Below are 13,679 nucleotides of genomic sequence, written 5' to 3' on the forward strand. Positions count from 1 at the left end.
CACCCTGCTGGGACCGCCTGTGTGCACAACGCCTCCCTTAGCGCCGTGCCCCACATTCAGGGCCCAGCTGATGAATTTTGCGGACTTAGGCGCAAACTGTTCCTGGGTGCAATCTTTACCGCCCCGCCGTCATTACCGCCCCGAAATGAGCAGAACCGAAATTCCAGCCCAAGTTTGGGTAGAAACATAGAAACAGAAAATAGGTGCAGGAGTAGGCCATTCGGCCCTTCGAGCCTGCACCACCATTCAATAAGATCATGGCTGATCATTCCCTCAGTACCCCTTTCCTGCTTTCTCTCCATACCCCTTGATCCCGTTAGCCGTAAGGGCCATATCTAACTCCCTCTTGAATATATCCAATGAACTGGCATCAATAACTCTCTGCGGCAGGGAGTTCCACAGATACTAACTGTTAGAAGGGGATTCCTTTTATTCAATTTTTAACGCAGAATAAAAGGTAACATTTGATCAGACATGGGAACTCCACTCATCATACAGCTGGAAGTTTCAATTTCATACAACTGCTTTAGGGAGCATGAAAAGGCTCTTGCAAAACTTATTTGACAAATCATGTTTATTGGAACTTAATGCGATTGACAGGAAATGAGTCTAAATCTTAAAGAAGGAAAGATTTGCATTTATGTAGCGCCTTTCATGACCACCGGACATCTCAAAGCGTTTATAGCCAATAAAGTACTTTTGAAGTGCAGTCACTGTTGTAATCTAGGAAACACAGCAGCCAATTTACACACAACTAGCTCCCTCAAACAGCAATGTGATAATGACCAGATCATCTGTTTTTGTTCTGTTGATTGAGGGATAAATATTGGCCAGGATACTGGGGATATCTCCCCTGCTCTTCTTCGAAATAGTGCCTTGGGATCTTTTACATCCACTTGAGAGAGCAGATGGGACCTCAGTTTATCATAGGCAGTCCCTCGAATTGAGGTTAACGTCACAGGTGTTTCAATGTAGGACCTAAAATTCCAGGTCCAAACTAAATCTTGAAGATGGAAGATGCCTGTGCGTGGATTTTTTTTAACATGTGGTGGCCGTTGCACCCCAGCCACCTCATGGGCTTGACAAAGCTAGGTCTTGGTCCAGTGGCAAGGATTAACCAAGACGACTGCAGACCAGCTCTGCTGCACGGATTTAATGCACACACATATCGCAGTGTGGGTTGCCCCTGGGCCCTCGCCACTTCTGGGCCCCGAACTCACACTTCTCCTGGGCCCCGATCACATCACTCTACAATCTCTCACTTCTCCTTCACCCCGACCTCGCCGCTCCTGCTGTACCTGCCCATGTTTCAATCACCGACCTGGATCTTGGTGATGTCCCTCTTCACTGCCGTTGCTCTGCTGCTCCGGCACATGCTGCCCTGGAGTGGTATGCCACCACATCTCATCTGAAAGACAGCACCTTCGACAGTGCAATACTCCCTCAGTGCTGCACTGGAGTGTCAGCCTAGCTGAAGTCTCTGGAGTGGGTCTTGAACCCACAACCGTCTTAACTCAGAGGCGAGAGTGCTATCCACTGACACTCCGCAAACGATAGGGACAGTTTAAGGCCCTCCTACCACTGTACACCGAGGGGCTCGAACCAGTATAAAAACCCCCTCAAACTGTATATTAAAGATTTGCTTTAACGCATAAAAGTTAATCTTGTACATCCCTGCAGAATCTGTGAATCAATGAATACATTCTTCTGGCTGAGGATAATAGCCCCCTAGGCAGGCAAAGCAGACATAGATCCTGGTACACGATATGTGAAAGTTGGAATAACATACAGATACGAGACACTACTTGGATTTTCTGTACAATTCACGCACTTATGACAGAATTAGAGATAAAATCAATTATATATTACATAGAATCACATTAAATTTACAACACAGAAACAGGCTATTTATCCATGTTGATGTTTATCCTCCACATAAGCAGTAGTCCGAGTGCCACTTGCCCATCCTGTTTCCATACCTCTTTATTCACCTTTCCTGCTATCATCCACCTAACATTGCTAAATTTTGGCATGATCCCTACTTCTGTCACTAATTCACAATCTTGGGTGTGAAAAAAAATCTATACCATTCCCGCCGCACCCCCCTCCCCCATCATTGAAAACAGTCTGTTTCTACTCTGTCCCATTATCATAGTGTGGATCCCCTAACTGCTCACAATACTCATAAGGTTTAGTATTTGGATCACCATTATATATTGACTATTATATTTTATACCTCTTGCCATTAAAAAAACAATATTTCATTAGTGTTTTAAGGTCTTTATCCACTTGAAGTACTGCTTTTAATATCTTATGAACCTGAATCTTCAAATCTCGTTGCTCTTCCACTTCACTCAGCCTTCTCCCTTTCAAAGTATAATTATTACTTTTTTTTAACTAAAAAGTGCCACCTCACATTTATTGGCATTGAATTCTATCAGCCACTATTTGCCCATTCCATCATCTTATGTATATTAGTGTCAGCCGTGGCTCAGTGGGCAGCACTCTCGCCTCTCGGCCAGAAGGTTGTGGGTTTAAGTCCTACTCCAGGGACTTGAGCATATAAATCCATACTTATACTCCAGTGCAGTGCTGAGGGTGTGCTGCACGGCAGATGAGACATTAGGGCAGATGGGGCCCCGGTTTATCAGGTGGATGTAAAAGATCCCATGGCACTATTTCGAAGACGAGCAGGGGAGTTATCCCTGGTATCCTGACCAATATTTATCCCTCAATCAACATAACAAAAACAGTCCACTAACCACTCTGAGTAACTCCTACTCTCTATTTCATTTCTTCTAACCAGTTTTAATGAAGTTTTATACCCTTGCACTAATACCACACCCCTTAATTTTCTCCAACAGTCTTCTACATGGTACTTTGTCAAAGGCTTTCTGAAAGTCCATGTACATCACATCCACTGCATTTCCCCCATCCACCATACCTGCCATGCCCTCGAAGAAATCAGGTTTGTCAATCACATTCATCCTTTCTGAAATCTGTGTTGGTTGCTTGTATTTATTTTCTCTTCATCTAGATATTTCAAGTTTTGTTTTTATTTGTATTTTGTGTGTCAATCCCTATATGTTGAAAATTCTATGCATGTGAAGTATCTAGATTTCCAAGAATATAATTAATGTAAAAAGGAACACAATGATATCACAAAATAATGGTCTCCAGTAAGGTAAACCAATAGTAGTACTAATACAAGCTATGTGCAACCTAAAACCCAGACATTCTAATGCTTCCTAACATGGTCATTTTATGCATTGAAGACATATAAGCTACATTAGAAACTGCTTCTTAAGTGATTTTACAAATGCATTTGTACAACAGCTTGCTTGATGCTAAATGTTGGCTCTTTTGACCAATCATGTGCCTAAAACATGTGTGAACTGATCACCATGTTTAAGAGTAAGTATAATCTCTGTTTGTCCAGTATGGAGTGCAGTGTCTCCTCAGATGGACACTACCCAGTTCAACATAGATAAATGTGAGGTATTACATTTTTGTAGGAAGAATAGGGAGGTCACTTATTACTTGGAGGGAGCGAGTCTAGGTGGGGTGGAGGAGCAAAGGGATCTCGGAGTACAAATACACAAATCACTCAATGTTGTGACACAGGTTAACAAGGCCATAAAAAAGCAAACCAAGCACTAGGGTTTATTTCTAGAGATATAGAATTCAAAAGTAGGGAAGTTATGCTAAACCTATATCGAACCTTGGTTAGACCACACTTAGAGTACTGCGTACAGTTCTGGTCGTCATATTATAAAAAGGATATAGATGCACTGGAGAAGATTTACAAGGATGATACCAGAAATGCGAGGGTATACATATCATGAAAGGATGAACAGGCTGGGTTTCTTTTCTCTTGAAAAAAGGCTGAAGGGTGACCTAATAGAGGTCTTTAAAATTATGAAAGGTTTTGATAGAGTGCATACAGAGAGAATGTTTCCACTTGAGATGAAGAGCATAACTAGAGGCCATAAATTTAAGATAGTCACCAAGATATCAAATAGCAAATTCAGAAGAAAATTCTTTACCCAAAATGTGGTGAGAATGTGGAGCTCGCTACCACAGGGAGTAGTTGAAGCGAATAATATCGATGTATTTAAGGGGAGGCTAGACAAGCATATGAGGGAGAAGGGAATAGAGGGTTATGCTGAAAGAGTTAGATGAGGAAAGATGGGAGGAGGCTCGAGTGGAGCATAAACATCGGCATGGACTGGTTGGGTCGAGTGGCCTGTTTCTGTGTCATATATCCTATGTAATGTAATCCTATATAATCTCATTCCAGAGAGGTTGGGCACAGGTTGGTAAGAACCAAGGAATAGGCACCTTCGGCACACTGCAGTGTTAATGCAGCTGTTTCATTAGCTAAAGCCATACAGCTTGTATATTAATATATATATTATTCCTCTATATTGATATAGCGCATAGTACATCACTTGATAATGTAGAACAGTCAATGTCATATACCTTTAGGTCCTTTATCACCAATTACCTTGTTCTTCATCAATTTCAAAGTATAAGAAGAATGCCAAATGTGTCTTTGTCAAACTGAGAGTACATAATGAAAGGTTAATGAATGCTTGGCACTAAGCTTCAGTAGTAACTCAGTCTTGCCTTTCTTGAGATTTATAAACAGTTGATCATATTTTTCTTTCCTGGGTTATAATATTTAACCACTTCATTTAATTAAGCAACCTATTTGCCAACTATCTCTTATACTTAGTATATTTTTGAGATAGAACATTAATTTATAAATGCAGCATCTTTTGTGCACTGCACCTCAATCAATATTTGAAGTGACATTACTTGATCCAAGAGGTATAAACTCTATCAGCTGTCAGTCCCTCTGGTGGAATTTCAATCCAGCTGCCTGACACCCCTATTGATTTGACGTCAAATGATTAATAAAAAAAACCGCACTTGAAATGGTTTGAGAAATGCCAGAGCGTTATCCAAATAGTTCATTAACTCGCGATGACCAAGAGACCAAAAACTGGATCAATATAAGTCTTGGATCAACTAATTATTTCTGCTTTTCAGTGCCGATTTCAATACGTCTACTCACATTATAACCGATTTAATTCATGGGCATATATCCTGATAAGTGTTTACCACAGACCTTTAATATTTAACAAGTCCTAGTGTGTTGTGGTATAATATAATTTAGTCTTCTCCTGATATGGTCAGTTCAAGGGCGATTAACCAAGGACACCTGTATATCTTGACCAGAACAAATTAGGACACAAGTTAAATCCAAATATATTACAGTTACAACATCGTAACCACATTCAATCTGAAATTAAGCCTGAAAATCAAGTCCCGCTTATCAGAATTGATCTGAAACTTGAACATACCAACACAATACAAAAAATAACACGGGTTAAAATATATTTTGAAATGATGATGCAATTATTTTAATTAGTCCAGTTACAACATCGTTTCAGCAAAATTCAACATTGCAAAGGAGACTAAAATCAAATAACCTTTCTTTATAATACTTTCATAGTTTGAGAGTTGTGTTGTGTCACAGCATTTCAGTAAAGCATTATTATAGTATAACAAGTAAAAGTAGCATTTCACTGGAACGTCCTGCATAATATTGAACTTATTCTGAAGTGTGCTCGCAATTCTTCATTTCCGAACCTGCTCTCTCATCTCTTTGCTGCTTTTTTAGGAGACAAGGCATTGACGTCGTTGAGCAGATTGAAACGGTGATGCTGACATGTTGAGAAAGTTGCCGGGTCAATGGGGTTATCTCTGGTTAGTCCATCATTTCCCCGACGCTGTTCTCCTCGTGTGTGCCTTTGTGGTTTCAACTCTTCTATCTCCAAGACTGACAAGTGGCCCCTTTAGAATCACCCTTCCTGCCAGAGGGACTTCTCGCAGAGCATTTAAAGAGTGCAAAGATCAGGACCAGAGCATACCACAAGAAAGAACAGCCACTTGCTACCAGACCTCCAAGTGGAAGTTGAGGAGATAGAGATGAAGGTGAGTGAGCCTCTAACTCGCTGTTATGGACTGATTCATTGAACTGAATGGTCGGCTATGACTTACTGAAAGCTGGCTCGGACTGATTTAAACAGGGGAAAACTACGAATCGTTCTGTGTTTAGATCACCTTGCTGGGCAGGTTTTGCAGAAAGTACAAATGACTCTCTCCAGACTAGATTTCCTTGTACAAAAAAAAAACAATAGGGGATTCAATGATAAGAGACTGAAGAAGTAGATAGGTTTACTAAAACTGCAAAAATCATGTTGCGTGTTTTATTTTTTACTTTGTTAGAACGGTGTAGGAAGTAGTGTGGAAAATCCCCGCGATGTTTACTGAACCTTTCTCTCTTCCTGCACAGGGTCTGGGGGCTGTCACAGCTCATACTCTCCTGCTCTTCCTTGTGTCTTCATTCTTTGTACAATCCAGGAGCGCCCCACAGGTACAGAGCCAACAGTTAACCGCGCAGATGCTCAATTATTTGAAATCAATTCGTTTTCACGGTCACACTTCATGTTCCAGTCTCTGTATGTATAGCTGACCAGGTTGTACTTCTTGTTTTGGATAGGGTCACTTTCAGAGACGTAACTGGACACCTCAGGCAATGTTGTATTTAAAAGGAGCACGTAAGTTATCGTTGATATCTTATTGACCGACTCTCTTCACAATGGCAGTCTAGTGCTCCAGAGTCTAGTGCACGAGTTTGTATTTTACCTTTAAATACTTGTTTAACGGGGATTTAAATGTGTACATTGTACGTGTCATTCATTTCTACTCTAGGAGATAGATGAATGAAAAGATAAGCTACAGAGACGAATAAGTGTAGGGCTATCTAGGTAATTAAAATATTGCACAGTTCCCATGCCTTAATATTGTGAAATGTACAGTACATTAACCAAAAATCAATCAAAACCAAACCATTAGAACTGATAGTTTATTCATAGCTATGCAATATTGGGATCTTGAGATGGGAGGATAATGCCTTTTTCAGAATGAACTGAAATGTACAGTTTGAGGTTGTTTATATTAACTTTAATTTTTAAACACATTAATTTAGTCAATTTTAGTTAACTTCCTATAATAAATGATTGTAGATGTTTTTGACCTTGCTGAGTATAAATTGGCTGCCGCGTTTACCTACAGAATAGCGACTGCACTTGTAAAGTAACTCAGTAAGTAACCTGAAGTGGTTTGCAACCGCCCAAGAAGCTGAAAGGTGCTACATAGATTTAAATTCATTTCTAACCAGGCTCTGCCCTGCCCGCATCAAGCTGCGTATACCTGACTGAATACAACTGACCAAAGAGACGGGTAACTGGGAGTCAAGTCTTAACATTTCTTGTCGAAATTGTCCAGTCAATATTCCTAAACTCTTGGCTAATAGAATCTTTCACAATTCACATAATCAAGTTCCACCGTTGAAAGCGCGCCTTCGTTCGCGATAAAACAGTCGAGGTCACACTCGAGAGGATTGTAAATTTCTAGAGAAACAACAGGAAATAGCAAAATTGATCTGCGTTTCAAACTTGCTTTCAAATTATCATTCCAGAGGGACGTCGCTTCATTGCGGATGATGGAAAAGATGGAGACCTCTATGAAAAAATAGGTATTGGTAAGCGCCAAGATAGAACTAGAGAAGTATTTGGTGATACATGTCATAACATTTTAATGATGCTTCATGGTTTACATATTGGCATTGCTCAGGTATTATCCTTTCGTCCCCGCAGTCCCTTTACAGGTCAATAACAATTCTTGTCTTTTATCAGAAACTAGAAGCCAAAACACCAACCCATTAACCCTATCAGAAGCAACGGCTATACTCCTGGCTTCCATCAGTCAGGCACAAGGCGGCAAGTATTTTTGCAACTGTCCTCTAATTGGGGTATGTCGGCTTACAAACCTGTAATATATGAACTTACCCAAAGACCAGCAGACCATTCACTTGGGTGTGCCATCTGGGGTAGTACATTCCCCAACCACCAGTGATGCTAATTCCTGGGGAGTTGGTATTTCATTAGAAAAAAACATTTACAACGATCGGTTTACCAATTCACGATTGGGTGTCGGTACAACAGCTATGAATTCTGAATGAAGTAATCTGATACTGAAGTCATTCTAGTATTTTGCTACTGTTTCTAAATGGAATTTAGTACGGGACACTTTACAATGATCAGTAAAAAGGGATACACTTCAGGTTGTGCTTGGATCAGGGATTATAAATTAAGTGAACAGTGTTTGGTATAATGACTTATTATGAATCAGATAGACACCTGAATTTGGGAATGGTCATTTTGTGATTTCATTTTTGATAGAAATTCATCTTGGGACTATACCTCAGCAAAAGACCCAACTAAGCCCATGAGAAAACACAGGGTAAATTTCAGCAGGGAGCTATGCTGAAAGGGAACAAGGGTTTGGCGAATGGTAATAAAGGGTAGGAGCACTATCTCTATCCTGCGCTTCCTTGAAGTGGGTGTCTGCGCTAGAGGCAATAGATTGACCTTTTGGAGTATTTCTCCGATACTTTCTTCTTCTCACTCAAAGACGGTGACTCATACTGGGATATGGTGCCACAGCTGCCAATAACTCTCCAGTATCTCATGTGAGCCGAGGCGATTGTTGTCAGACCCTTTGACAATCACTGCAGGGCCTAATTCTGACCTCCAAATACTCACACACACACACTTTCCAGCAGAGTAAATCAGACTAAAATCAGAGACACACAAACTGTTGCTATCCCCTCACCCCTTCCTCATCCAAGTCCAAGAGCAAAGAAAGAAAGACTTACATTTATATAGTGCCTTTCACGACCAATGGTCATCTCAACGCGCTTTACAGCCAATGAACTATTTTTGAAGTGTAGCCACTGTTGTAATGTAGGAAACATAGCAGCCAATTTGCACATAGCAAGCTCCCACAAACAGCAATATGATAATGACCAGATAATCTGTTTTTGTTTTGTTGATTGAGGGATAAATATTGGCCAGAACACAGGGATAACTCTCCTGCTCTTCTTCAAAATAGTGCTGTGGGATCTTTTATGCCCACTTGAGAGAGCAGACGGGGCCTTGGTTTAACATCTCATCTGACGGCACCTCCGACAGTGTAGCATGCCCTCAGCACTGCACTATCAACCTAGATTTATGTGCTCCAGTCCCTGGAGTGGGACTTGAACCCACAACCTTCTGACTCCGAGGCGGGCGTGCTACCAACTGAGCCACAACTGACTAATTGTAGTGCCCCAACTGATGCCCTAGATGGCTAGCTAACTCATCACAAACCAGGAGTTAAACCTGGCATCTTCCTGATCTGTAAGCCACAGCATCACACTGGCCAGTACATTCACCCACTGAGGCATTGAGGAAAAATGTATGAAACTATAGATTTAAAAAGACCCCATGGCACTATTTGAGAAACAACAGGGAAATTCTTCTGGTGCCCTGGCCAACTTTTATCCCTCAACCATCAGCAATACAGATTAACTGCTCATCGATCTTATTTGGTGTTTTGTGGGACCTTGCTGTGAACAAATTAGCTGCCACATTTACCCACAAAGTAGTGACTGCACTTGAAAAATAATTCATTGGTTCAGAAGTGGTTTGGGACAGCCCAAGGACCTGAAAGGTGCTACATAAATTCAAATTAATTTCGAACCATTCTTTGTAGGCAAAGTCTGAAGAATGTCTGGCCTACTGGTGGAGTGTTGAATATCACAGATTGAATGCTTAAAAGTCAGCAAAACAGTTATATCCTTTAATCTATTATTTACTTTCTTTAATGTGTTGCTTAATTTGTGGTCTTCCCCACCCCAGTTTATCTTACTAAATATTGGCTCGATCCCAAATTTTTTATACAAATATTTTTTCAAAGCACAGTGATTTTTTTTTTACAGCCTCAATTTTAAAACAAACCTGTTTTTTCATTTTATTTGAACACTTACATTTATTAGTTATAAAAATAGTGGAGATGGGGAAAAAAGGCTGTTTGAGTCAAGAATCATCCAAATGGGTAACAAAAAGTCTGCTCATTTTCCCAATTGGCATGGGAAGGCAGGGCTCTGTGAATATGGCCATGTTCGCTGACCAATGGCGGGAGCGGAGTGGCTAGAGGCAGGAGGTAATGTGATGAAATCTCTAGGAATACATCCAAAGTTGGCAATACTACTTCACATTCTAATTGAGTTAAACACAGACTCCTGTAAATTGTCACTTGTATGTCCTTTTTTTAAAAAATTACAGATGAGGACGAGGAAGGTGAACAGCAGCATTTTTGGCAAGAGAACCGAAACTGGAGAAAATTGCTCTTCTAAACTCTTGACGCACTTCTAGAAAGAGTTTTTTTTTTCCATTGAGCCATTAGATTTCATCTTTGTGCAATGCGTCCCTGTACCAAATGGTTACACAAAAGTGTGTGTAAGTTATTGATTATATTGTACATGCTAATAGATATTGCATCCTTTACACAACCTGTTTGAAATGTAGAATTGTTTAATGAATTAAAAGTCCTTTAGCTTCTTGAATGCTAATCATTACTGTCGAATAGCAGGGCTTTCAAAGTTACATTTTCAACTCTATTTTATCCTCATTTAGATCAAATATCTGGACTAGTAATTTAGAAAAAAAAACATGTTTGTTCTCTAAAATGGTCAGCATTTTTGATACTGTTTCAAATGACACTCAAATCTTTTGTTCGCAATATGGAGCCTGGTTTTGTATAATAAAGAAAGTCTGATGACATCCACACAGACTGCCATTTTGATATAGCATAACCACAAAAACTAAAAATATGTGCGAGGATAGTTTTTAGAATTACCTGATTTTTTGGCACGGTGTAATTTTTAAACAGTTGCAGAGTCAATGTGCACTTTAGTGGAGGTCAAAAATCTAAGTTAAAGAATAGTCATAGATTGGTTACTGCACAGAAGGCAGCCATTCTGCCCTTCGAGTTCATGCTAGCTCTCTGTATGAGCACTTCAGCTAATGCCACTTCCTTGCCCTTTCCCCGTAGCCCTGCATTTTTTTCCCGCTTTTTTTTTAAATAAAAAAGGTACCAATTCCCTTTTGAAAGCCACAATTGAATCTGTCTCCACCACCCTTTCAGGCCGTGCATTCCAGATCATAACCACTCGCTGCATAAAAGTTTTTCCTTCATGTTGTCTTTGGTTCTTCTGCCAATCACCTTAAACTTGTGTCCTCTGGTTCTCAACCCTTCTGCAAATGGAAACGGTTTCTCTCTATCTACTCAGTCCCAACCCCTCATGGTTTTGAATACCTCCATCAAATCTCCTCTCAACCATCTCTGCTATAAAAGGAGAACAACCCCATCTTCTCTAGTCTATCCACATAACTGAACTCCCTCATCCCTGGAATTAATCTTGGAAATCTTTTTTGCACCCTCTCAAAGGCCTTCACGTCCTTCCTAAAAAGTGCAGCACCCAGAATTGGACACAATACTCCAGTTGAGGCTGAACCAGTGTCTTATAAAAGGATCATCATAACTTCCTTGCTTTCGTACTCCATGCCTCTATTTAGAAGAGCAGTATCTGGTATGCTTTTTTAAACCGCTTTCTCAACTGGCCCTGCCAGTGATTTGTGCAGAAATACCCCCCAGGTCTCTGTTCATGCACCCCCTTTAGAATTGTACCCTTTAATTTATATTGCTGCTCCTTGTTCTTCCTACCAAAACGTATCACTTTGCATTTTTCTGCATTAAATTTCATCTGCCACTTGTCTGCCCATTCAACAGCCTGTCTATGCCTTCTTGAAGTCTATCACTATCCTCCTCACTGTTCACTATACTTCCAAGTTTTGTGTCATCTTCAAATTTTGAAATTGTGCCCTGTACACACAAGGCCAAGTCATTAATATACGTCAAGAAAAGCAGCGGTACTGACCCGTGGGGAACACCACAGTATACCTACCCCCAGTCCAAAAAACAATCCTTCCCCACGACTGTGTTTCCTGTCACTTAGCTAATTTCATATCCTTGCTGCCACTGTCCCTTTTATTCCATGGACTTTGCCGATTCACAACCTCAGGACATCCCAAGGCACTTTGCAGCTGATGAAGTACTTTTGAATTGTAGTTACTGTTGTAGGCAATGTGGCAGCCAACTTGTGCACATCATGGTCCCACATACAGCAATGAGGTGTTGGTTGGCCAAGATAGTGGGGAGAGATCCCCTGCCCTTCTTTGAATTAGCCATGGGATCTTTAACATTCATCCGATTAGGGCAGATAGACCTTGGTTTAACATCTCATCCAAAAGACGGCACTTCCGACAGTGCAGCACTCCCTCTGTACTGGAGTGTCAGCCTCAGTTGTGTGTTCATGTCTCTGGACTTGAACCCATAACCTTCTGGCTAGCAACTGAGCCATAGCTGATAACTATAATAGGTTATCAAATACCATTAACTGTAGACAAGGCTGGGAAAAATGTGTTTAATATTGACATTTTATCATAAATGCAACAGCTTAAACATTTCATGACAGTTATTGCACACTGAAGTAATACATCGTCTGTTACATCTGATTAATGTCTTCAATCTTGTAACAATATAAACTAGCTATCCAGTCCAAGTCTTGATGCTTTGTGCCAGAACATACTATTTTTTTTTAAAATAGTAGCATAAGCCTTAATGTGGTTTCTGCACATATTTCAGTAATATTTAGTAACAATAACACCAACCAACTAAATCAATAATAAAGCTACCAAGATAAAGTCAAGGGGCAACTGGATATAGTAATAGAGGCACTAGGGCATTGGGTTAAGAGATGATTCATATAGGTCCTTCAAATTCTGATCCAGAGCTGGAGACACATTAGAAATATTGAACAGAATGCTAAAATTACAAAACATTAATTTGCAGTCACTGTACTTTCCAAGTCAAGATTATGGGAACTAGTCAACTTTAATAGAATTCATCAAAATAACTCTGAACACTTCACTATATCTAGGTGGATTTAAAACAAAAACAGCTACGAGAGAAACTACTGCATTGGGTATATTAAAATGGTGCTTGTAAATTAAACTGGTTCCATATCTGAAATCTGATTGCGGTATTAATGATCCATTTTGCACAAATATAAAACAGCAGCCATTAAAAGCCATCTGTATACACCATCTGTATGTTAATCCCATTCCTACTGAATCACCTTTGGATTTTCACACGTCAGTCAGATTCCTAGAAATAGAAAAAAGGGACCAGCACCAGTGATTACATGGCTCATTGAGAATTCTTATTGCCTTTTGCACTGCCCAAAGTACAGTAGCACATTTAGAATCTAATTCTAGAATAGGAACCTGGCGCTTTTGAATATAGTTAGAGCCTGGGGGTGACGATTGTGCTCGAGGCATCTGCCCACCTAACTCATGACTGAGCACATTTCCCCTTCTATCCTCTAACGGACAGAAAACGATTTCACAAAATCGGGTTTATTTCTCTTTATTCTACACATGTGCGTGTTGTAAGTGAGGGAGACTATTTCCCTGCCAAGTACATCTCAGAACGAATAAGCCAAGAGGTGACTTTCTGTTTAATGCCGACAGGATACAAACAGGGCTTTGCCAGACCTTTGATTTTTTAAGATGGAGACAATAAACCGGGTATAAAAAAGCTTCCTCCCCCTTGCAACATAAATAGTACATTGATTGGATTTATTTATGTAACTTTTGTTA

The 13,679-nt window shown here is 40.2% G+C and overlaps 1 protein-coding gene across 1 annotated transcript; it reads left to right on the plus strand.

Moving 5' to 3' along the window:
* The first annotated feature begins 6,331 nt into the window (after positions 1-6,331).
* Positions 6,332-10,312, plus strand: spx (spexin hormone). The gene is made up of 5 exons (XM_070896764.1): positions 6,332-6,445; positions 6,572-6,629; positions 7,553-7,615; positions 7,770-7,853; positions 10,242-10,312. Exons 1-5 carry the CDS (start codon positions 6,332-6,334, stop codon positions 10,310-10,312), a joined length of 390 nt encoding a protein of 129 aa, XP_070752865.1.
* The last annotated feature ends 3,367 nt before the right edge of the window (positions 10,313-13,679 follow it).

This window comes from Pristiophorus japonicus, chromosome 13 (genome assembly GCF_044704955.1).
Source record: "Pristiophorus japonicus isolate sPriJap1 chromosome 13, sPriJap1.hap1, whole genome shotgun sequence".
NCBI classification, from domain to species: domain Eukaryota; kingdom Metazoa; phylum Chordata; class Chondrichthyes; family Pristiophoridae; genus Pristiophorus; species Pristiophorus japonicus.

Bases quoted from the DNA above. Each gene is read 5' to 3' on its own strand.
- spx (XM_070896764.1), top strand. From the start codon at position 6,332: ATGTTTACTGAACCTTTCTCTCTTCCTGCACAGGGTCTGGGGGCTGTC. The intron at 6,630-7,552 runs GTAAGTTATCGT...TTATCATTCCAG, and splicing joins GTTGTATTTAAAAGGAGCAC to AGGGACGTCGCTTCATTGCG. The intron at 7,616-7,769 runs GTAAGCGCCAAG...GTCTTTTATCAG, and splicing joins CTATGAAAAAATAGGTATTG to AAACTAGAAGCCAAAACACC.